General features: G+C 43.4%; 2 protein-coding genes across 6 annotated transcripts in view; one reads left to right on the forward strand and one right to left on the reverse strand.

The window, feature by feature from the left end:
- LOC126405581 (dual specificity protein phosphatase 3-like) overlaps positions 1–22,625 on the forward strand; it is a 608,181-nt gene that overhangs the window by 12,513 nt on the left and 573,043 nt on the right. The gene's annotated exons all lie outside the window — the stretch shown is intronic.
- Positions 7,633–22,625, reverse strand: part of LOC126405564 (thyroid hormone receptor alpha) — a 163,343-nt gene continuing 148,350 nt past the window's right edge. For all 5 annotated transcript variants that reach the window (XM_050069365.1, XM_050069363.1, XM_050069364.1 and 2 more), the window contains 3 exons: positions 21,083–21,229; positions 20,145–20,403; positions 7,633–17,801 (listed from right to left, as the gene is read on the reverse strand). In XM_050069365.1, the coding sequence (XP_049925322.1) occupies positions 17,551–17,801; positions 20,145–20,403; positions 21,083–21,229 (657 nt within the window). In that variant the 3' untranslated portion in view covers positions 7,633–17,550. The remainder of the gene's footprint in view (positions 17,802–20,144; positions 20,404–21,082; positions 21,230–22,625) is intronic.

Here is a 22,625-nt window from a genome sequence, read left to right on the forward strand (position 1 = left end):
ATAGGGCCCAGGTTGAAAACAACATTAGTTCCCCTTTAAGTCATGAACCAAGATAGTGAACACAGCAAACCTCACAAATATCAGCAAGTTAACATGTTGCTGTTAGCACGTTAGCATTCACACTATCTGACACTATCATGCATATTCTGTTGTGGTGTTGACGTCACGTCATGCACCTGTGGTGTCGTTAGTTTATAGCCTCAGGTTAGCTCTGTACTTCTGGTGTTTGCATTGAAACTTCAATAATCAGTGAACTGGTGTTAATTTATGGAGATAATCTTGCTGAAAACAAAAGAACGTGTAAGTATCATAATCTTTTGTTTACCACAGGGCTTACTGTCTGCAATAATCTGAAATCCAATGGAAAAATCCCGCTGGCCTGTTGATGATGGACCCAGGGCGACGCTAACTTCTGTGACGGCCGACAGAAAAACGTTCTCCATGGGGCACTCTGTTATTATTATTATCATAAGCCCTGTGAGGCAAATTGTGATTTGTGATATTGGGCTTTATTAAAAAAAATTGACTGATTGAATTGATAACCAGTGCTGCATGACTTATATAAAACACAAAACAAATTTTGTTCAAATGTGCAGATTCATGTTTTTAAAAACGGTCGACATCATCAACGTGCAGACGATTCACCATCAAAACAAAACGAACATCACTTACTTACACTCCTCCACCCCCTCTGCTGCGTCCCTCTAAATCCCCGCCATCCTGCCAACGGCCTTTTTAAAGGAACCGCCTCCTCTCTTATTAAACGTATGTGTGTGTGCATGTGTGCATTCCACAGGTTTGAGCTCGATGCCGGGGCCCCTCGCCCTTGCCGAAGTTTTCCCTCTCATCTGTTTTCATACACGCTCTCTTTCCCTCTTTCTATCCCTCCATCTGTCTGTCTGTCTACTCCTCTCTTCATCTCAGTCCAGGTCTGACGCATGGAGTTGACACAAGGTCGTGTCTGTTAGGAGACGAGGGTAACTCTCTTACATAACACCAGTCTGCATGAATGAATCCATGGGGGCAGGGCAGCCATGTGTTTTTAAGCGTGTGTGTGTTTTGTGGGCAGTCAGGTGGATGTGTGTAATGCAGTATGACTGCACCATGCAGATCCTCAGAATCTGAAACAACTTGTTTCTAACTGGTGGATCAATTTTTAGCCTTTAAACTGAGCTGACCTCAGCCGTGGGTCAGTCAGTACAAACTCATGCTGTGCAGCTCAACATTGTTTAAACTGAAAGAAATTAATTTTGAATTCTAGCGTGGATCTTAAATTTACAAATATACCAGGTTGAATTTTTAAATGTGCAGAAAATGATGCACAAGACGTCTTCAATATTTGATGCAATCATGAAGCACTGGGTCTGCATGATGGTGTCAATGCTAACATGCTAACAACTTGCTGATATTGGTAATGTTTGCTATGTTCACTATCTTAGTTTAGCATGTTAGCATGTTAACATTAGCTGAGTAGCAACCCAATAGCTGGAAAAATATTGGCACTGTGTGTTTGTGCAAACCACAGATACGCTACATTTGTACGTCGTTATATAACGGATACGTAACAGTGCTGCTGTTAATGTGTGGTTAGGTTCAGGGCACAAAAAAGAACATGGTGTGCCGCAGGGGTGATGTTTCGTAAGCCGACGTGGAAGTTAGCATCACCACGGTTCCCTAGACAAAAATCCAATGGGAAAATAAGCTCTGTTCAGCAAGATAATCTTCACAATGAAGACCTTTTTTTTTGGAAGCGTAAATGAAATCACCAGAAGTAAAAAGCTAATGTTAAGCCCTTTTTAAACAGGAGTTGTGCAAATTTGCAGGAAAGCCCAATCAGTCTTCTTTCAGCATTGGCAGTATAAAAACAAAATCAGGGAGTGCAGCAAAATGCCGCCTACCTACTTTTGTTTATACATAATGTGCCTTTTTCGGGGCAATGGGGGGCGTGAGCAAGTAACAAGTAACCCGTTCCTCACCGTCCACGTCATCTGACGGTTAATGGCCTCTTCGTTTGCGAGGACAAGGAGGGCGCACAATTCCTTGTCTCCCCAGTTGCTCATCTTTACAGTGTCTGTCAGGTTTGTGTTTCCCTCTTGCTACTAGCTGCTTGCTAATTCCTGCTATCAGCTGTTTCCTGTTTATCCACCACCAGTGGCTCGCACGTGCGGCGTCATCAACAGCTCCTCCCACAAGTCATCAACAGCCCCTCCCGTTGCGGAAGGCCGCCTCGGTCTGTGTAAACTAAAAGATTCCACCAATATGTCTACCCTACGAGGCGGAAAATTGGGCACCTCGGATCTACTCGCCAATCCGGCTCTAACGCTTGCAGCTTGCCGGCAAAACAGCCCAACATTCGCGGAACATCTGGCAGCGTAAAAGGGGCTGTAGTCTATAAACAAACTTCACCACAGTCGCATGACTTAACGTCGCCAACACAACAAGGCACGAGGATGTTTAGCTCTCTCATTTAGCCACTTGTTAGCAACAAGCTAGCTTCAAGGCTTCAAATTTCACGAGTGCACTATTTACTGATGTATTTTTAACCGTAACCCTCGTCGTGGGCGACCAACAGACTGACCATCACCACAACTGTACTACACTCTCTCCTCTTGCACAGGGCATGATGGTGCTTGTTTAGTCATCATTGGTTGAACACATCTTTTCACGTGCATTGTTGGATACTTTGTCCACTATATACAGTATGATAACTCTCACTATATATTCGGACAGCACTACAAAATGGTGAACTCCTTGTATAGTAGACTGTAAGGTAGAAGTGAGTGATTTGGAACACAGCCTGTCACTCTCATGTTACGCTCAGCAAGACAGGGAATGAGCTGAGTGTATTTCCCTAACTGTGAAAATACTCCTTTAAGGGGAAAACTGGAACAAGAAAGAATAAAAGAAGAAGAAAATATTTATCTCAGATAACGGATATATCCATGATGATAAAACTGAAATTAAATCAGGTATACTTCAGTCAGCAACATGAATCAAATGGAAGCATGAGTGTTGAGTCTGAGCTTTTCTTTGTAGAGGAATCAACATGATGAGGAAGAGATGTCAGTGAATATGAGCATCATCAAAACACACTGTTCTATTTTTAGAGCTTTGCTGGAAGCACTTTTCCTTTAGTTGAGGGGAAAAATCTGTAATGGATGTCCCAGTCTGTCAATCTGAGTTTGTATAAAACTCTCCCTGCCCTGTGCGCACGCACACGCACACACACACACACACACACACACACACACACACACACACACACACACACACACACACACACACACACACGTGCATATGTCTGCTCTGTACCAGCTGTGCCCTTCTGTGTTTTTTGGGAGGGCTGGAGGGGGCGGGGTTGGTGCAGAGCCAAGCTGCTCATTGTTACATCATTACCTCCACAACACAAACAACAGTGAAACTAATGTGACATCGACTGCCTTCATGAGTCTCAGAGCTCGTAATAATTTAGTAGTCTATTTCCATATTTAGCTAAAGTGCACCACAGATAGATCACCCATTTAGACCGTGCACGTACAGCGTAATTACAGGGAGCACTACATCAGATAATGGCTTTTATTTCCACACAGATGAAGCAGGCGACAGAGACTTTTTATTTATTTATTTTTTTAAGATATTTTTTGGGCATTTTTAAGCCTTCAATCGATAGGACAGTCTTGTGTGAAGGAGGCAGAGAGAGAGGGAGTGACATGCAGCAAAGGGCCGCTGCGGCACCAGCCTTGTACATGGGGCGCCTGCTCTACCACTAAGCCACCGACGCCCTACAGAGACTATTTTGAAATGAAAGCAGTATCTAGTGTTTAGACTTTATTTTTACATCTTTAACTTGTTCTTTAGCCCAACACCATTTATCACTGGGATGTGCATGCCTCTGTCATTTTTTTCTTCTTCACATTTTTCATAAATTGAACTGAAAATCGAGCATACCAAAAGTCATTACATGAAATAATCTAGCTCCCTTTTCTATTCTGGTTTGTCTGATTTTTGTCAGAAATTATATCTGAATAAAAAAACATCATATTACCTGCCCTTTTAAATAAAAATCAGCAGGGAAGCTGGCATGTGAAGGAGTTCACTTAAAGCCCAACTTGCAGGTTGGAGACCATGGTGAATAAATGTGTAGGAAAATGATGTAGAAACTCGATTAAAACAAAAAACATAAACATAGACACACTACAGTGACTTTTGGGGTCGTTTTTGTGAGAGAATTTTGCTTCCGCATCTAAAAACCCACTAACCGGAAGTGACGTAGCGTAAGGGAGTCCAGCTGAGTTTGATTGAGTGTAACATTAATAAACATGGATCCCAGTACTAGTTTTGAGACTAAAGAGGTTGAAAATGTACATTCATATGCATATGACGGCCCACAGGCTTATAATTAGACCAGGAACAGATCAGGGTTAGGAGAAATAACGGCCACAGGAGAGAAATAGAGCTGTGGTGTGAAACTGGGCAGGTGTCTTGGTGAGCGACCAGCGTTAGCTAACGACAGCAACATTAAGTTTGCCATCAAGTATTAGGTTATAACAAAGCTACCAATAGTTCTGCCACTATTAGATAACTAATGCTACTTACCCATAACAGAAACTAATGCGCAAATATCAGCTTGTATCAGACGTATCTTGCTATGCGTGTTATAACTCCGCATTATGGTGTATTGATGTTCGCAGGAGAGAGAGAGAGAGAGAGATACGAAGATTTCCTGATAATGTTTTGTATGAAAGGTGCTTGTGGGGAACTGCCAGCCCATGTCCTCTGCTGTGGAGAGTATGTGCTGCAGGGAGGTGGATGCCTTCTGGGCTCTGGTGGAGAATCTGACCCCCAGACCAGACATAAGATGCCTCACACTGCCCATCAACCCTCACGCCGCCCGCTCCCGTCTCAAACACAGAGGCTTCCCTCCCCTCGCGGGCTCCGCCAGGAACATAATCCTCCTGTCCAAAATGAGCGCTGCACACACCGTGTTTTTGGTCACAGATGAAGCCGTGAAATCGCGCCTCTTCACCTGCACAAAACGCACCCAGGCACGAAAACTAACTCCACTCCTTTTTCTGTCCGGAAAACGGTGGACTCCATGTCCTGACAGACTCGAGTTTGTGCAACCTGCACAAACACAATAATTCGGCATAATCACAAATGGTGAAATGCACTGTTAACAATCGAAAAAATACTAACTCACAAGTTTACTACCGCTCAGACTCACTACCACCTACTACTGCGCACTGGACAGAGGAAGGGTCAAGAACGCAGAGTCCCTCTCGTGACGTAGTATCAGGCAATGTTGAAAAAAAAGCGTTTTTAGAAGGGGAGCTAAAAAGAGCCACTTTTTCCTCTGAATTTGTGCCCTTATGTCGTGTAAACCATAATAAAAATTTAACCTGCAAGTTGCACTTTAAGGTAAAAAAACACGGTGATATTAGCTTAAAAGAACTGATTTAACAGGACCTATTCTGTGTTTCCTTATTTTCTGCCACATATATGATGTAACAATGTCGGATGTTCATATTAAACATGGCTAAAGTTTCAAATAGTGAGGTAAACATAGGTAAAGGTGATCCCTGTGAGCAAAAACCTGACGTCAGCCTGTGACAGATTTCTTCACATGGTCGTCTGCTCCAGGCACACTTTACATTACATACACTGCTACATGTAGCTACATGCTAACATCAGGGAAACATGTAAGCTTTGTTGCAGATTAATTTTTTCCTAAATTTCAGAGCATATTCCTGCTGGAACATGTCGATTTTGGTTTTGAAGCTTTTATTGGTGTTTTATCACAGAAAAAAGCGCCACTACACTCCATTACAGTCATTCCCGGGCTGCAAGTATACACTCCATGTACACACTACATGCTAACATCAGGGAAACCTTTAGCCTTTGATATGGATCATTCTCCAGCTGGAACATGTCCGGTTGTGTTTAATAACCTTTATTGGTGACTTTTACTGGTGCAAAGTGACACTATACTCCATTACAGTCATTTCCAAGCTGTACTGCTTCTGTGGCTACATGCTAGCATCAGGGAAACATGTAATCTTTGTTGTGGATGTTAATGTCTCCAAAACTTAAGTTCATATTCCTGCTGGAACATGTCTGGTTGTCAAGATTTTGGTTTAGAAGCTGTTATTGGTGATTTTTCACAATAAAAAGCGCAGTTTTCCCCGTTACAGTCATTCCCTGACTGCAAGTACACTGCTACGTTTACCTGCATGCTAACATCAGGGAAACATGGAATTGTAGTTGCTGATGTTGTTGATTTATCCCAATTTCAGATCATATTCCTGCTGGAACATGTCCAGTTGTTTAGTGGATGTGATTTTTCACAGAAGATAGTGCCACTACACTCCGTTACAACCATTCCTGGCGACTGCTACATTTAGCTTTAGCCAGGAAAACCTGGTATCTCGGTTGCAGATGTTGCTCATTTCTCCTCAATATCGGATTTTCCTGCTGGAATATGTCAAATTCTAAAGATTTGGATAATTACTTTTTATTGGTAAATTTTTTGTGATAGACAGTGCTGCTATTCTCTGTTACAGTCCTTCCCCGGCTGTAGGTACGCTGCTCCATGTAGCGACATGCTAAGTCTTGTTTGAAGATGTTGTTAATTTTCTCCAAGATTTCGGATCATATTCCTGCCGGAACATGTCTGGTTGTGAAGGTTTTGGTCTAGAAGCTTTTAAATGTTATTTTTCATAGTCAAAAGTCATCTTCCATTATTTTCTGGCTGCAAGTACACTGCTACATGTAGCTACATGCTAACATCTTGGTAGACAAATTTCGGATTGTGTGGTTGCTGGAAAATTGTGTGGTTGTGCAGATTTTGGTTTGTTGGCTTTTATAGGGGATTTTTCCCCTGTACAAAGTGCCAATATACTCTGTTGCAATAATTTACCTGCTGTTCTGCTACATGTAGCTACATGCTAATGTCAGGGAGACATGTAATCTTAGTTGCAGATATTGTTAATTTCTCACAAATTTTGGATCATATTCCTGCTGGAACATGTCAGGTTGTGAAAATGTTGGTTTAGAAGCTTTTATTTGGGATATTTCATAGCAAAAAGTGGTGCTACATTCTGTTACTGTCATTACCCAGCTGTAAGTACACTGCTACATGTAGCTACATGCTAGCATCAGGGAAACCTGTTATCTTGGTTGCTGATTTCAGAAATTTCTTGCCTATTTTGAAATAATTTTCCTGCTAAAACATGTCCCGTTGTTTTAGTAGCTTTTATGGTGATTTTTTACGGTAGAAAGTGCCACCATACTCTGTTACAGTCATGCCCCAGCTGTACTGCTACATGTAGCTGCATGCTAACATGGAAATGTGTTACCTTGGTTCTCCCAGATTTTGGATAATTTTCTTCCCAGAACATGTCATGTTGTAAAGCTTTTATTTGTGCTTTTTCATGGTTGAAAGTGTTCCTATACTCTGTTAAAGTCAACTCCAGGTGCAACGATGGTGCAGGGACGCAGAGATATGGAAGACCTGACCATTAAAGTATGTGAAAGTGTTCTAGTAGAAAAAACCCTAAATACACTAATGAACCTGAAAAAGAGCATATTCGGGATGATAATCTCATGCAGCTGGACAAAGACAAAGTAGGCAAGTTGATATCAAATAATTTTATAATGTTGAAAATGAATGTCACATAGCCACAAACACGAACAGCTTTGAGCCATTGAGATGCCATTCTCTGATTGTGCCATGAATGATTTGTCACAGAAAACAAGACAAACAACAACCGTGCCCATTACAAACCCACGACCAGCATTATAAAATACACCATCAAACTCTCGTCCGGGGTGCTTCAACCTCATTCAGCTTTACATTCAACACTGTGCTGTGCCAAAAAATTATGGCTGCTTTGCAAACGGGAAAAAGCCTACTGCGTGCGGAGGGCCTCACATCATGTCGCTCAGATACGCTGATTCGGGCTGCAGGGTTGTGTGCTACTGCATAAAGTCACTGTGAAGGGGAGCTGCAGGGAGCAAGGAACCAAAAAACAAGAGAGGACATTTTCATCATGGGATTAGCAGTTTGGGACGTGGGGTCCTAAACTTTTCTTGTTGAAGGCACAATTACTTGGCCTGTATTAAAGTACACATGTGTAATTGCATATTTGCACTTGAGATCTGAAGGCCTGAAGAAGAGAACATCTCTCTTCGAAGCTTTCCTCGGGGGCAGGAGCACCATTTTTGATTTCTTTGCCATTGCTGATGATGTTCAAAACTGTAATCTGGATTTAAATGTTTCACTTGGCCAAACTACTCAATGCACCCCAACTCTTGTCCTGATGATGCATCAGTCCTCTCTTGGTTTGTCGGGGCAGAACACACGTAGAGATGGAATATATATCTGCCAGCTGATGATAAATACTCAAAGCATGGCTTCATATTTCATGCTATCAATTTCTTATAGACATAACAAAGTGCAGTAATTTTCAAACATGTTTTTATCTAGAGCCACAACATTGTTACAATGATGTATTGTACAACCTGAACAGATCCTGTAAGCATTTTTAGCAGATCCACTCGCCCTCTACAACACATTTTGAGTGTTTTCTTTTTTCACACGAGCTTACATTTCGGGAGCTAAACTGTCCCGACAAAAACTATTAAAGCTGCCAATTTTTATTCAAAAAAATTTGGGGCCACATTTTAATCTTCCTGAGACCACTGCTGGGTCCTGTTCCATATTTTGCCAACCACTGGTGATTCTCCTTGCTTGAGACTGATCACTCCATCTCCTTTACTCTGGCACAAAGCAGTACAATGAGGTATGAACAGTTGTATAAATCTCGATTTTTTTTTTTGGTTTCTATTTTGTGATATTTTTTTGTTTCTTTCCTCTTTGTATGGTGAGACTGTTTTTACCATGAAAAGCAATATTCTTGTCACAACATCAAGATTAATATACGGCAGATTCATACATCGCAAGATTTTGAGCAATCTAAAGGCTAAGAACAGGACGTTGGTGATATTTTTTATTATTTTTACTGACCCAGATCAGGAGTACGAGCAAACGCCCAACTTAGCAAGTGATACAGCCCAAGCAACTGTGGAAAGCAGGATTCAGGTTCATTCACTTTCAGTTCAACTAATTGGACGATGAATTTGGCAAAACCTTGGTTTACAATAAACTTATTAAACATTTCCCCCAAAGTACCCTATTAATTGTACTGGAAGTAGAAACAATACTATATGCATCCATAATGAGCTGTAAGGGACTGTCTGAAAATTATCAGGGAGGGAGGGTCATGTCATTTTTATTTTTGCTAAAAAGAACACCAATAATTTACATACAGTCCCCCAGGAAAACAAGTAATTAAAGTATTTAGTGACACTGTACTCAAAATGTGTTGTCGTGTGAGGTAAGCAAGACATGAAATATAATGTTTAACCTCATGCCAATAACTTTTGTACAGTCCCTAAGAAAAACAAATATACTGTAAAAATATTAGGTGAAACTGTACTTCAGATCTATTGACCTGTGAGGTTAGCTTGAGGTTTTGTTTTTAGAGGAAATACATCCCATTTTATGGGATTTTGGCCCATTGGTGCACAACATGAGAGCGGGAACAGAGACAGGTGTTAAAGCTAAGCAATGTGAATGCTAAAGGTTTGGGAAACAATACGTCAACTGCTTGTTAGTTGTGTGCAGAAAACTTTGCCGTAGAAATGTTAATAACTCGAGCGTGGGAGTGTTTGAGAAAACACAGTTTCAGTTCCTAATTAAGTTACAACTAATCGTTAGGCCAAAACCAAGAGGCCCTGAGCCTAGACTTGACGGTAATCTCTACTTGACAGTGAGAGTAATTTGTTTGGTTTACAAGCGGCCAGAATCTCCCAGCAGCTAGCTAGTTAGCTGTTAGCTTCAGCTCCTCTAATGGCAGATAGATGCCAGACTTAAGAAAATTCTTTTTTCTTGGAGAAAAAGTTTGATAAGGTAGTGGTGGTAAAAGCTAACAAAAAAGGCGGGAAAACTCAAATGTAGGCTTCAAAACTTGAGGATTTGTTTTAGGCAGTTTCTGAAGTTAAAACCACTGCTATGTTTATGTCACTAAACTGTTATACTTTGAATAACGCAAGTCACCTCATCTTTTAGACACCATCAGCAAGTAAGTGCTTGTTAAATTGTGTGTAGAAAGCTTGGCTGTAGAAATGCTAATTACTCAAATTGAAAATTCAATTGCAGTTCCAAATCTGTTACAATTAATCATTACACCAAAACCAATGGGCACTGAGGCTGAACTGACATTAAACGCTTTGTGATAGTAAGAATAATTTGTTCTGTTTACAAGTTGCCAAGAAATCCCAGCAGCTAGCTAGTTAGCTGTTAGCTATGAGTCCTCTAATGGCAGATAGAAGATAGATTTCAGAAAAATCTTGTTTATCAGAGAAACAGTAAAAAAAAGCATTATTATTAAGAAAAAGTATCATTATAGTTAAATTTTGGCTCCTTTAATACAATTGTAGGACCCAGAAGGAGTTTCCAGTGTATTGGCCTCTCACAGGAAGCGTTGGCGGAAGCTAACAAAAACGGCGGGAAAACTGAAATGTAGGCTTCAAAACTGTTTGAAGCCTACATTTCAGTTTTAGGTAATTTCTGAAAAATCTACACTTTAAATTGAAACTAATGCCATGTTTATGTCACTAAAAGGTTATACTTAAATGACACAAGTCACAAGTTGCCAAGATATCCAAGCAGCTAGCTAGTTAGCTGTTAGCTACGGCTCCTCTGATGGCAGATAGAAGTTAGATTTGAGAAAATTCTTGTTTCTTTGAGAAAAAAGGTATATGTTTTTAATAATTAATTATAATAATTAATAATAATTTTATGACCCAAAAGGAAGTATTAGCCTGCAACAGGTTGCAGTAATGGAAGCTATCAAAAAAGGCGGGAAAACCCAAATACAGACTTCAAAACTTTTTTCAAAGATTTTTTTTGTTGTTGTTGATAATTTCTGAAAAATCCACAGTATGAATGCAAACTGCTGCCACATTTGTGACACTAAAAGATTAAACTCTGAATAATGCAAGACACCTCAAATTATACACTGAAGTGCTAGAGATCCCGTGTGACCAATGGGCCTATTCCTTATAAATAATTTCATGGTGTTATTATGAATGTGTAGCACATCTGGTTGCAGATCATAACACCAGGATAAGGCAACTAAATAGTTTAAATGCTAAATCTGATGACATATCCTAAAAATTGAACAGCAGGCTGTATCACAGATCTATGCAGACTCATTTTTCAGCTAAACTGAAGGTGATTTGAACCCTGGCCCTTGGGTGACATTTGAGCACTAGCTACCACTGCACCAACGATGGTCTGAAAGTGCATATACAGCCATTTTTATCACAGTAAAGCATCAACACAGATAGACAGACATTCACTTACCAAGATAAATCAGATGCAAATTAATAACGGCATTAAAGAATAATCAGAGAGAAAAAAACATCTTTTTTTCTCTATTTTCAAAACAAAGTCACTTCATTTGTCCTCACACCACAAGTCTTTTATAAACATACTATATTAAAGTAAAAGGACTTATCAGTAGCAGTCTGTCACACGATCAAGGTTTTAACCCCGCTGGCAAACTCATCCACTCTAGAATAAGCAGAGCAACGAACACTTGGTGCACAACGAAAGCAACATCAACAACATCAAAATCAACATGAGTGTGGAACTTCACACCGTGTCTTTAATCGTACAATTTCAGTATTTTACATTCCACATGTGGACATATTCCTGCAGGGATTGTCGACTATCTCCACCAAAGAGTGCTAGTATGAGTTGGGGTAGGTTTCTGTGAGTGTTTGTGGGGAGGGAGGAGGGAGGTGCATACCAAGAGGACAGAGTGAAATAAATAGGGGACGGGGTCGTAAATTGGGGCAAGGATTGAAAATAACAGGAAGGAGAATGGGAACGTCGGGGAAGGGACGGAATGGAGGTGTAAGGACGGGAAAAGATGCGAGGAAGAGAGAGAGAGGATGCTGTTGACTTACAGATGTTTCCCTGGGTAAGTAATAAAAGTAGTAGAAGTATTTGTGGAAAAGGAGTTGCATGAGTTTTGAACTGCTTCAGAGTGGTTGTTATAGTTTTGTGCTATGCTGCAGCAGCAGAGCTTCAGAGCATCAAGTTCACATTTTAGTTTATTGTAAACGCAACATAAAACTTAACCCCTAAGTTTAATCTAAGAGACAGTTAGAGAGAGAGAGAGAAAGAGAAAACACAATTCTGTGGTCACGGTGCAGAAAAGACGGAGACTTTTGCAGCTCAGGTAGGGGGTGGAAAGTGGTACAGGGTGTGCAGGCAACTTTTGAGGCAACTGATGGGCCTCAACCATCGATGTGTTAAGAGACCTGGATACCATGTACGAGGCGGGGCCTTGTTCACTCCTACAAAATTTGCTCAGTGGCGCATGAAGCCAAAAAAGCTCTTTTTCTGTGATTGGAAATTACGCAGATGATGAGCGCTGCTTCCGTATCATTGGGCCCAGAGAGCAGGCGCGTTACAGCTGGCTACTTCCAGCTCATCAGTCAGCTAACTTCATTCATTCATTTCCGTACGTGCTTATCCTAGACTACTGGAGTTCACCAGCCTGTCGCTCATGCAGCATTTGAAGGTAACTGCAGGCATGGCTATTCTCAGCTTTGAATGTTCCAAAGTCCACCATTGACATTTTTGTCACGTCTATTTCATTCATTAATTTCCTGTAACCACTTCGCGGAGGGACTGGAGCCTGACACATTCACACCTACAACCAATTTAAAGTCACCAATCAACCTGCATGTCTTTGGACTGTTGGAGGAAACCGGAGCACCTGGAGGAAACCCACGCTGACATGAGAAAACATGCAAACTTCACAGAGAAGGGCTCCCCCACGCCAGGTTGCTAACCAGGAACCCTCTTGCTGTGAGTCTTTTTGGGCCCAATGCCATCACGTGACGGAGCCTGGGAGTTGCACTACAACTGTTTGGCCACTACTAAAAGTTGCTTCAATGCTGGGCTCACTTCCTGCGGCTGTTATAGATGGGAGGCATTTCCATCCAGCTTTGCCTGCAAAATTGCCTCATGTACCACCACGAGGCCGTGTTCAAACACACAGAGCAAATCCTTTTTTTTTTTTTTTATGTTGGCTTTAGATATTCCTCGTTAGAGTAGAAGAATGGCTTCTCTCATGAATGCATGGAGGGTTATGAAGCTGTAAAAGTTAGAAGGAGCTCTCCGTGTCAAAGGTTTGTTGAAGCATCTCGAGTTGTCGGTCATGCGGAAAACGTGTTGCCAGGTTGCAAATTAATACGCTGTCCCAAATTCAATCGAGTCAGTTAAAACACCATGAAGAGATCGGATTAAAAGCACTGATTGGATTTGCCTGCTGTCTGAACATAGCAGTATCACAGCGAGCAGTGATCTCCAGGTAAAAATGGCTTTTTGGTGAGGAGGATGGTGACTGACTACTGGTCTGTCTCTCTGCTATGCTGGTGCAACTGATCATGGCTGAAGGCAGTGTGCTCTGTGGTGCTGGTGTGGTTGTCTTAAGAGGACGGGGCGGGGAGGATTTCTCCAGTGATCATTTGGCTGAAAGATAGAAAGAGAGAGAGAGAGAGAGACAGACAGACAGACGGAGCAGCTGTGCTGCCAGCTCAAATCTTAGATCTCAGTTCATGGAGCTCTGTGGACCTGATCTCATGTTTGTTCTCCCGGAGCAGGGAAAAGTGAGCGATGTGTTTCTGCTTAAGGTACTTCTTGTGCTATATGAAGTGACTCAGAGGTATGCAAAAGGTGGGTAAACTTTGAAGGTTAGTTGGTGGTCTCCACAAGGCAAACAAGCATTATAATGCAATATGACGTCAACTGCAAACAATGCATAAATATTATTGTACAGATATTAATACAGCTGGGTAAACTGACACCTTCTGCTACATGACTGGTCAGACGGATGACGGATCTGATTTGAGCTGGCAGCGTAAACTCAGCCGCTGATAGCTCTAATGCCACAAACAATAACTGCAACATTTCTATATATATCTATGTCTATAAATATATGCTTCTGTATACTGTATAATGTATATTTGTATTACCGACCTCAGGGAGGCACATTAACATGTCAGGATTACTAAGCCAGCGGTTCCCTGTCTGAGCCATGACCCGGTTGCAGCATGGCTTTCATTCACAGTGATAGTGAGCAAAGTACGGTACAAAACACAGCAGGCCTGGAGGTGGCGGGCGTGAAACTGTACTGCTTGATCATCCTATTGCTGTGTGTGTATGTGTGTGTATGCTGCTGCTGCGAGTGTGTGTGTATCCCTGTATAATCAGTGCTTATGGTTCTATTTTAATACCCTGCAACGTAGAGCGGTAACACTGAGAGCGGCGGCGCCTGAAGGCCATGTCACAGTCCTTCTTGGTTTCAACAGAGATGAGATAACGGAGAGTGTGTGTTCTTGTGTTTAGAGAGTATTGTTAAGACAGGCGGGAACAGGAAAGATGTGGGGGGCAGGGTTTAAGAAGGGGTTCAGGGCTACTAAGGGATACAGACATTGTGGTTTTAGTGCAACAGAAAAAAACCTGATAGTTACTTGTAGTGGATGGCATTTGGGATATGGTTGGTGGAGCTTATTTCAGCAGTGTTTAATTCATATTGTAAGTTTCTGGGATAGGACAGTCGCTCAGAAAGTCTCTGCGTCCATTTCTGCTGCGACGGCGAGGGAAGGATCTGGAGATGGACTGAATGCGCGAGAACAAGGGTCCGTTTTTTTTTCGTGTGGCGGTTTGCTGTTGGCTTGGCCTGAGTCACAACGCTGCGCACCACAGTCGCTCGCTCGCCGTTTCCCTCCCCTCGGCCGGGATGAAACCATATCCACAGGCGAATACTGCTGCTGACTCACTTGCTGTTTGTGTATCTCCCAGTCACCACCCACAGTAGTCCGTTGGCCTGACCCATCGGGCCAAAATGGCTTCCACTGGAGTCCCAGCTTCCAGCTGTCGTTGTCCCACGACAGTTTCCTTTAATCGGCACGCTGTGACGTCACAAATTCACCCCTGCCCTCGTTGTCATTTCAGGTTCCTGAATAAAAACAGAATCCAAAGTGACTGTTGGTCCCTCGTGGTGTGTGATCAGGATGAAAAATGGGAGGAAGTCTGTGTGTCAGCTGTCAGATGTTGATCCCGTTTTAAAGACCTGCTGCTGGAGGAGTCAACGAGTCCATGTTGGCAATTCGTGTGTACATATATATAAATATCTATATTTATATATGTGTGCATGTCGGTGTGTTGCAGACAGACGGGCAGCTGCACTGAGATGAGAGGTGAGGTAGAATCTGTCGGTTACAGGCGGGACTTGAAACAGGTACGGGTGACGGGGGGAGGCCTGCAGAGGTTAGTGACGGCATCCTCTCCCGCCGCCGCCACCATCGCCCTGAACCTGGCAGGGAGGTGAGGAGGCGGGGCTACGGTGTGATTAAGAGGGCTCCGATGAGAGGACGCATACGTACACAGAGAGACAGGAAGTGAGGTGCAGCCCAGTGGTTATTTCGGAGGAGGGAGAGATGAGCAACAAAACAACTGAGGTAATACGTCAAAAAACAACTGGGTGTAATATGTGTGAGGTAATGAAGACAGGAGGTATGTGTCGGAGAGGTATCCTAGCGATATATTTATATATATATATATATGTATATATACACACACACAGCATATACTGATACACGGTGTGTGAGTACTATAGAGTATCTCTCAGTGTTAATGAGTAACAGGATGCAGTATTTCAAGTCATGTGTTGTCATTTGTTATGAAGTAAGTTTGTATTTGTTACACTGTAAAATAAAAGCAGTGGAAACACTTTGTATGAAGCCTGTAGCTGTAATTCACTTTATTATCTGAGCTCTGGTCTCGACCCTTTTTGCATGAAAAGGCGAAATGTGTTATTAATCTGCTGTTAATAGGAAAATATTAATCATGGCAGCTAGTAGTGCTTGCTTTGTTAGCATGTTAGCATGATAGCGTTGAAGATATTCAAAATAGTATTGCAGAAAGTGAAATTCTGACCTGATGAAAGAGATTACAATTCATCCTCCGAGGACGTGCTTAAGTTAGCACAAAGACTGGCAGCAGGGGGAAACAACGAACCTGCAAACCCACAATTTGTAGTCCACATTTTGGACAGAGCAAGGGCTGGAGCACCATGACGCAAAATACGCAAATTACGCAAGTAGTGCGGTTTCCCGTCATACGCGTTGAACAATCGGAATTTCAGCAACCAGTTTGCACCAAGATAGCCAATCAATATTGACGCTGAGGACGCACCAGTGGAAGTTAATTTATCGATTCAGCAATTTTATGTGCGTATGATGCGAGTTATTTGCACGTATGTAGCAAGTCAACACAAAATATTCTAGCGTGAACTTGCATGACTAACGTGAGGTGAAAATTTGCATCCGTTAGCTCGTGCTAACCAGGCAAACACTAAACTGATTGTTTGCCAGGAGGGGAGCAGCTCCAGAGACGGACATTGACTGCTGTGTATAACCTGTGTAACGGCAGCAACAGAAAGTTTGCTGATTTGGCGGGGAGTCAAAAATTGAAAACCAAACACCTACCCAAATAACAAATATCTGCCTGCTGCTTCGCTATTGATTTGCAGTGGACACCAGAGAAATAGACACAACAAGGGCCGAGGAGAGAGCCTATAGTTTTGTCTGACAGGTGTTTTGTGTAAATGACTCATTGTAGGTAAGAGCTTCATACAAAGTGTTCCCACTGTTACTTCTCCTAACACTAGAGACTGAAGACTGCATGGCTTTCTCAACAGACTACCAATAAATGTGGAAATACATTTCAGGACATGAGGTAAGAGCGTCGGGGTGTGTTTTGTGCCTCTGTGTGGACGTGAGAGAGACGGAGAGGTCAGTACGTGGGGGAGGTAGGTTGACAAACACTCACGGGGCCTCGGTGGGCTGTGGGCTGTGGGCTGGGCTGCACGGGCAGACGGAGGACGCCATGTGTGGGAGATGACAGGGGCGGGGGGTCGTCTGAGGAGCTAGTGGTCAGGTCCCAGAGATAAAAACAAAACGACACTTTGTTGAGGTGGGTGCTGGAGGGAGTTTGCAGTAGTGTAGAGTACAGCTGTTTGTCCATACAGGTGCAACTGGAGTTAACAGGTGAGGTTTGTGTTTGCATATGTTTGCACTGTACGCTCATGGCAGTGTGTCTGGATCTGTGTGAATACCTGTGACTCTTTATATAGCTCTGTGTGTGTGTACCTCTCAGACTGACAGTGTGTTTCTCTGGTGAAGTCGGTGTGTGTTTGCTGGTGGCAGGTGGTGGGTCTTGAGAAAAAACGGGACAAAAAACAAAGTTTACAGGGCACGTTCCCACTGAAGAAAAAAAAAAATCCAGTTTTTCTTCTCTTGTTCTTCCTCCTCACTTCCTCTTCCCCCAAAGCCTCCCCAAATTTATTAATTAGATCCGAGTCCAGGGTTCTTTGAGGGGGTGCCTTGGTGTCAGCGTCCTTTAAGTCACACGTCCTGGTCCGCAAAGACCTCCAGGAAGAGCGGGGGGAAGAGTTCGTTGGGACACTCCACCTTCATATGGAGGAAGCGGCTGGCGTGGCAAGCTCCGATCATGCGCAGGTCCGTCACCTTCATCAGCAGCTTGGGCCAGAAGTGGGGAATGTTGTGCTTGCGGTAGTTGATGTAGTGCTCGAACGCCAGCAGGTAGGCCTCTTGGCACTGCTCGATCTTCTCCACACTGGTCAGCCCCGAGCGGTCTGCGGCCAGAAGGAAGAGAGGAAGAGTTAGGTTTGTTTACATTGCCACGTCACGTCGAAGCGGAGAGTAACTTTCCAAAAAATCCAAATATCAAATCAAGTTTATTTATAAACCACGGTTGAGCAAAGAGCTGTTCAAATTAAAAGAATTGCACACAGATATATGTTAAAAAAAATACTAAAATACTAAAATATTAAATCCACTAAAAGCACCAAAGGCCATTGAAAACATGCACATTTTAAGATTTGTCTTCAAAGTGTTATAGAGGGGGGGTTTGATTGAGAGTGGAAAACTATTCCAAAGCTTTGGAGCAGTGACTGCAAAGGCACGATCTCCCCTCACTCACCAGCCTCCATCATGGGACAGTTAAAGATGGTGTTCGGAGGATCTGAGAGGTCGTGAGTTGGAGTAGAGGCAGAGAACTTCAGCCCATGTATGGCTATAAAAACAAGAACCTTAAAATCAATCCTGTATTTGACAGGTAGCACTGGTGTGATGTTGTCTCTTTTGTCTGGCTCCAGTGAGGAGTCTCGCTGCAGCGTTCTGCACCAGCTGCAGGACAAAGATGATTGGCCGACACCCAGGTACTGAGAGTTACATTAGTCCAGCCTTGAGGAGATTAATGCAGTGGATACAGTCTTCAAGTCATTGTGAGACAGGATGGACTTTTAGGTGCCTTTTAGAGTTGTACCGATACCGATATCAGAAATGCCTCCGATACTGCCTAAAATGTGGCATCGGGCATCAGCGAGTACAGCCTATGACCAGTCCAATACCACGTAATGCCTCATTCACATACGCACACTACACGACTTTTCTGCCCGTTACAGTCACTATGTCACATTACACGATTGTGGAGTCATAAAATCGTGCCGTGACTTGGCCGACAGACATGACACACTACACGCTGGTACTCACCAATTATCTCCGGTCGTCTCTCACGACGGGTGTGATGTCATCACGTTATTCTTGTCCTACCTTTATTACTTTTACTATTATTCCAGTCACTGTGTCTGTTCATGTGTCAGCTGAAGTGTTGTTGTAGTAACGTGAAAGCGCCAGCAGACGGCAGGAGCTCCATTTGAAGCACTGTACGCAAACATAAAAGTCACTGACAACATGTTCCTACAAATGTTTCACAATAAAAGCCTACTTAGAAAATGGAGGGATTCTCTCAGCCGAGGTTATAAGGGGCTTTTAATTTGAAACAAGTTCAGGAAGTGTTGAGTTTGAAATGACGGCGCGACAATTCATATCCCATCCATTTTTATTTTACGCGCTGGTATCGGATCGGTACTCGGTATCGGCAGATACCTGAGGTTAAGGGATTGGAATCGGTATCGGGAAGGAAAAAGTGGTATCAATACATCTGTACTGCCTCTCACCACAGAGTTGATTTGTTTGTCGAATTTGTGAGACTCCTGGCATGGGTGTGAACGTATGATGCGAGTGGTCAGAAGTGGCTGGGGACGCTGTCTGTGGTGTTTTAATCTCTGCTTAGTTAAGGAGGGATGTGACACAGGTTAGACCCGGCGCTGCTGCTGCTGGACACCAGCCTGCTGAGACAACTGCTGCTGGGGGCATTGCGTGGTTCTCACCATGATGAGGAAAAATGATCCTGATGTGTAAAAGTGTTGATAGGCATAAAACTCCCTGTTCTGACAGCAGGTTTGACTTCAGTGCAAAGAAAAGATCAGTTTGTTGTTCAGGATTTCACACACACATTCATTTACTTGTTGCGTCCCGCCATGATGACAACATTTACCACCAGGGTTTATTTTTGGACCGATGGTGGAATATATCTACTGTTTGTTATTGGCTGCACGACACTTTCGGAGCACAGAGCGTAATCTGGGCACAGACGGAGCATCAGAACACCAGGTGCAGTGAAACTCATCCATCGATCTGATCAGCTCTGATTTGGATCGACTGATCAATTATCCACCGTGCGACTCAAAACTACACAAACTGCAGCTGTGACACAAAGGGACACGCCCCCTCTGTTGTCAGCTGCTGCCACAGAGGCTCTGATCCAACGGGAAACACTGTTGTTTATGTGTGAAAGTAAAAAGTGAAGCAGTTAAATGATCTGAGCTCAGAAGCAGTGAGGCCTTCACTGTGTTGGTTATTAATATTTCATTCTGTATCTGCCAGGATGTTTTATTCTGAGCTCAGGAAACTCTGCCGACTGTAAAGAGCCTCTGAAAAACAAAACACTAAAACTTGAGTCACTATAAATAAATGTTATAAATGTTGCTGACGACACCAGAAAAAACAGGAACGTGTTAGTTTAACATTGAGGAGTCGACACATGCATCATGATGACATCGTTTATAACTCACCTGAGCTCATGAGCAGCACGACCTGCATCAGCGCCACCTCCGAGTCATCCAAGTTGAACTGAGCCAGGCTCTTGCCCAAATCAAAGATGGCGTCCGACACCACTCCCAACCCGCCGTTCTTCAGCTGCTCGCGTTTCACGGCCATCTCGCCGTTGAGCGTCAGCGTCTCGCTTTCCGGGTCGTAGCGTACGGCGGCGCGCAGCGACATGATCTCCATGCAGCAGCCTTTCAGCAAGATGATCTGGTCTTCACACGGCAGCTGGACAACAACACGTCAGGAGACAAAGGAATCACAGGAAGTGACATCAGCAGAATTTCAATCAACTTGAAAACTCACCAACTGGTGAAATATGCAAATGTTGCATTAATCAGCAGAGGTGAAGAAGAATCGAGTTTAACGTACAGTAAGATGAGGTACAGCGTGGTCGCTCTTCTCTCTACATTAATGATTTTGCGTTTTCTATTCATAACAAATCCCCTGCTGCACGTTACATAACTGGGAAGCCCCTACAATATACATGATGGCTGCACTCAGTAAGGTGGAACCACGGGAGAGAACACACACACACACATACACACACATACACACACTCGCACACACACACACACACACACACACACACACGTCGTCCCTGTGGAGAGCATATCAGTGAGCGGTGAGTCATCACATCATCCAGAGAGGGAGAGGTGGGAGGATGAGGAAGGCTTCATTATTATTCGTTGTAATAAGAGCTGACGAGGAGCCTGACAAACGCTGCAGAGGGAGGAAGTGCCCCGTCAACGGATTCTTTCAGGTTAACAAGCTCGTTAGCTGGTGGCTAACAGTGTTCATGAGACGAGTCTGGAGCGAACGAGGAGAAGCTTTTCCTCCTGAGGCTGCAGATATACTCTTTGACCATGCATTCACACAGCGACAGATTCACACACACTGAACGTACCTCCGAGAACATGGGCAACTTCTTGGCAAAGTCAACGACGCGCGTGATGGCGGGGGTCATGATCTTGGTGAACTCGCTGAAGGCTTCCAGGTCCACTTTGTCCCCGTCAGACGTGGACACCATCGGGCCCTGGCCGATATCATCCGACTGGAAACAAGACATCACAGGGTTAACAGAATCGTTCGTTGTTAAAATGTCAACAATACGGTTTAACAAATGAAGCATGAGCTGCAGCTGAAAGCTCAGACAGCCTGTGAGTTTAGATTCTCTTCACAGTTTACAGTTTTTAAATGGCGACCTGAAACACTGAGGAACAGGAGAAAACTCTGAGAGCTTCACAGACTCGCATGGAAGCAATTTAAATAGCTCTGCTCTGTTAAAGACAGTACGAGGAGTTAATTAGCGGGCGGATTCTTGCCTGTGTCTAACAGGGTAATGTAAAGATAATTAGATGAACCATGTTGCAGCACAATTTGGAAACACAGAGTCAGTTCAGAAGGCTGTAGCACTGGGAACATGCTGCATGAATACTAATGTGAATGCAGGTATGGAACAATATCCTGTTTTGAATTTAAGAGCTTTGACAGACAGGAAACAGCTTCAGGCGACGGAGAGTCATTGTTAATCACTGGAGGGAAACTCAGGGGTCACCGGCAGGATGTTATGATGATTGACGGGAAACCGAGGAAATATAAAACAATCTGTGACATCTATAAAATCATGTGCTGACATTAAACAGTGACGCAGTGTTTATAAGATAACAGACGGGACTGTACGACTCCGTTCTGTCTGCTGTCAGTGAGAGCTTTAAAAACTGCAGATGGTGGATTCACCTCTGAACCTCCAACAGGTCTCACTACGGTCTGAACCCAGCTGACGGTCCCTGTTAGTGGGTGAACAATCCATCGCTTGGTGAATTCTGACAGGAAGAGCCAACATCGAAGGATCAAAAAGCGACGACGCTATGAACGCTCGGCCGCCACAAGCCAGTTAACCCTGTAGTAGCTCTTCGGACACCTCCTGCTTAAAACCCAAAAAGTCAGAAGGATCGTGACGCCTTGCTTTCACCATCTGTATTCAGACTGAAAATCAAGATCAACCGAGCTACCCTCCGTCAGAAGTGTTCGGGCACATCCAACTAATAGATGGCCCACCTTTTTTGTGCAGCTATCCGAGCGCTTTGAGTTGAAAATCTCTGAACTTCTCAGAAAGACACCGGTGATGTCACTGCCGCTTCTTTCAAGAGGCTGCTGTCGACTGTCACAGCAAACACAGAAAGAGCAGATCGGCTGGCGAACGCTAGATGTTGCTGCTGAGTGTTGTACTTTTATCAGCGTTCGCTTTGTCAGCTTGATGTTGACTGTGTAGTCAAGCTTCTGCTAATATAGCTTTATGTTAGCGTCCTAGCTAACGTCAGTGTCAAGGTATTGTTGTCAGAAGCCCTTTTTAAATAGGAATTGTCTTCTTTCAGCATTGGCAGTATAAAAACAAAATCGGGGAGTGCAGCAAAATGCCGCCTACCTACTTTTGTTTATACAGAATG

Source organism: Epinephelus moara, chromosome 18, assembly GCF_006386435.1.
Source record: "Epinephelus moara isolate mb chromosome 18, YSFRI_EMoa_1.0, whole genome shotgun sequence".
Classification (NCBI taxonomy): Eukaryota; Metazoa; Chordata; class Actinopteri; order Perciformes; family Serranidae; genus Epinephelus; species Epinephelus moara.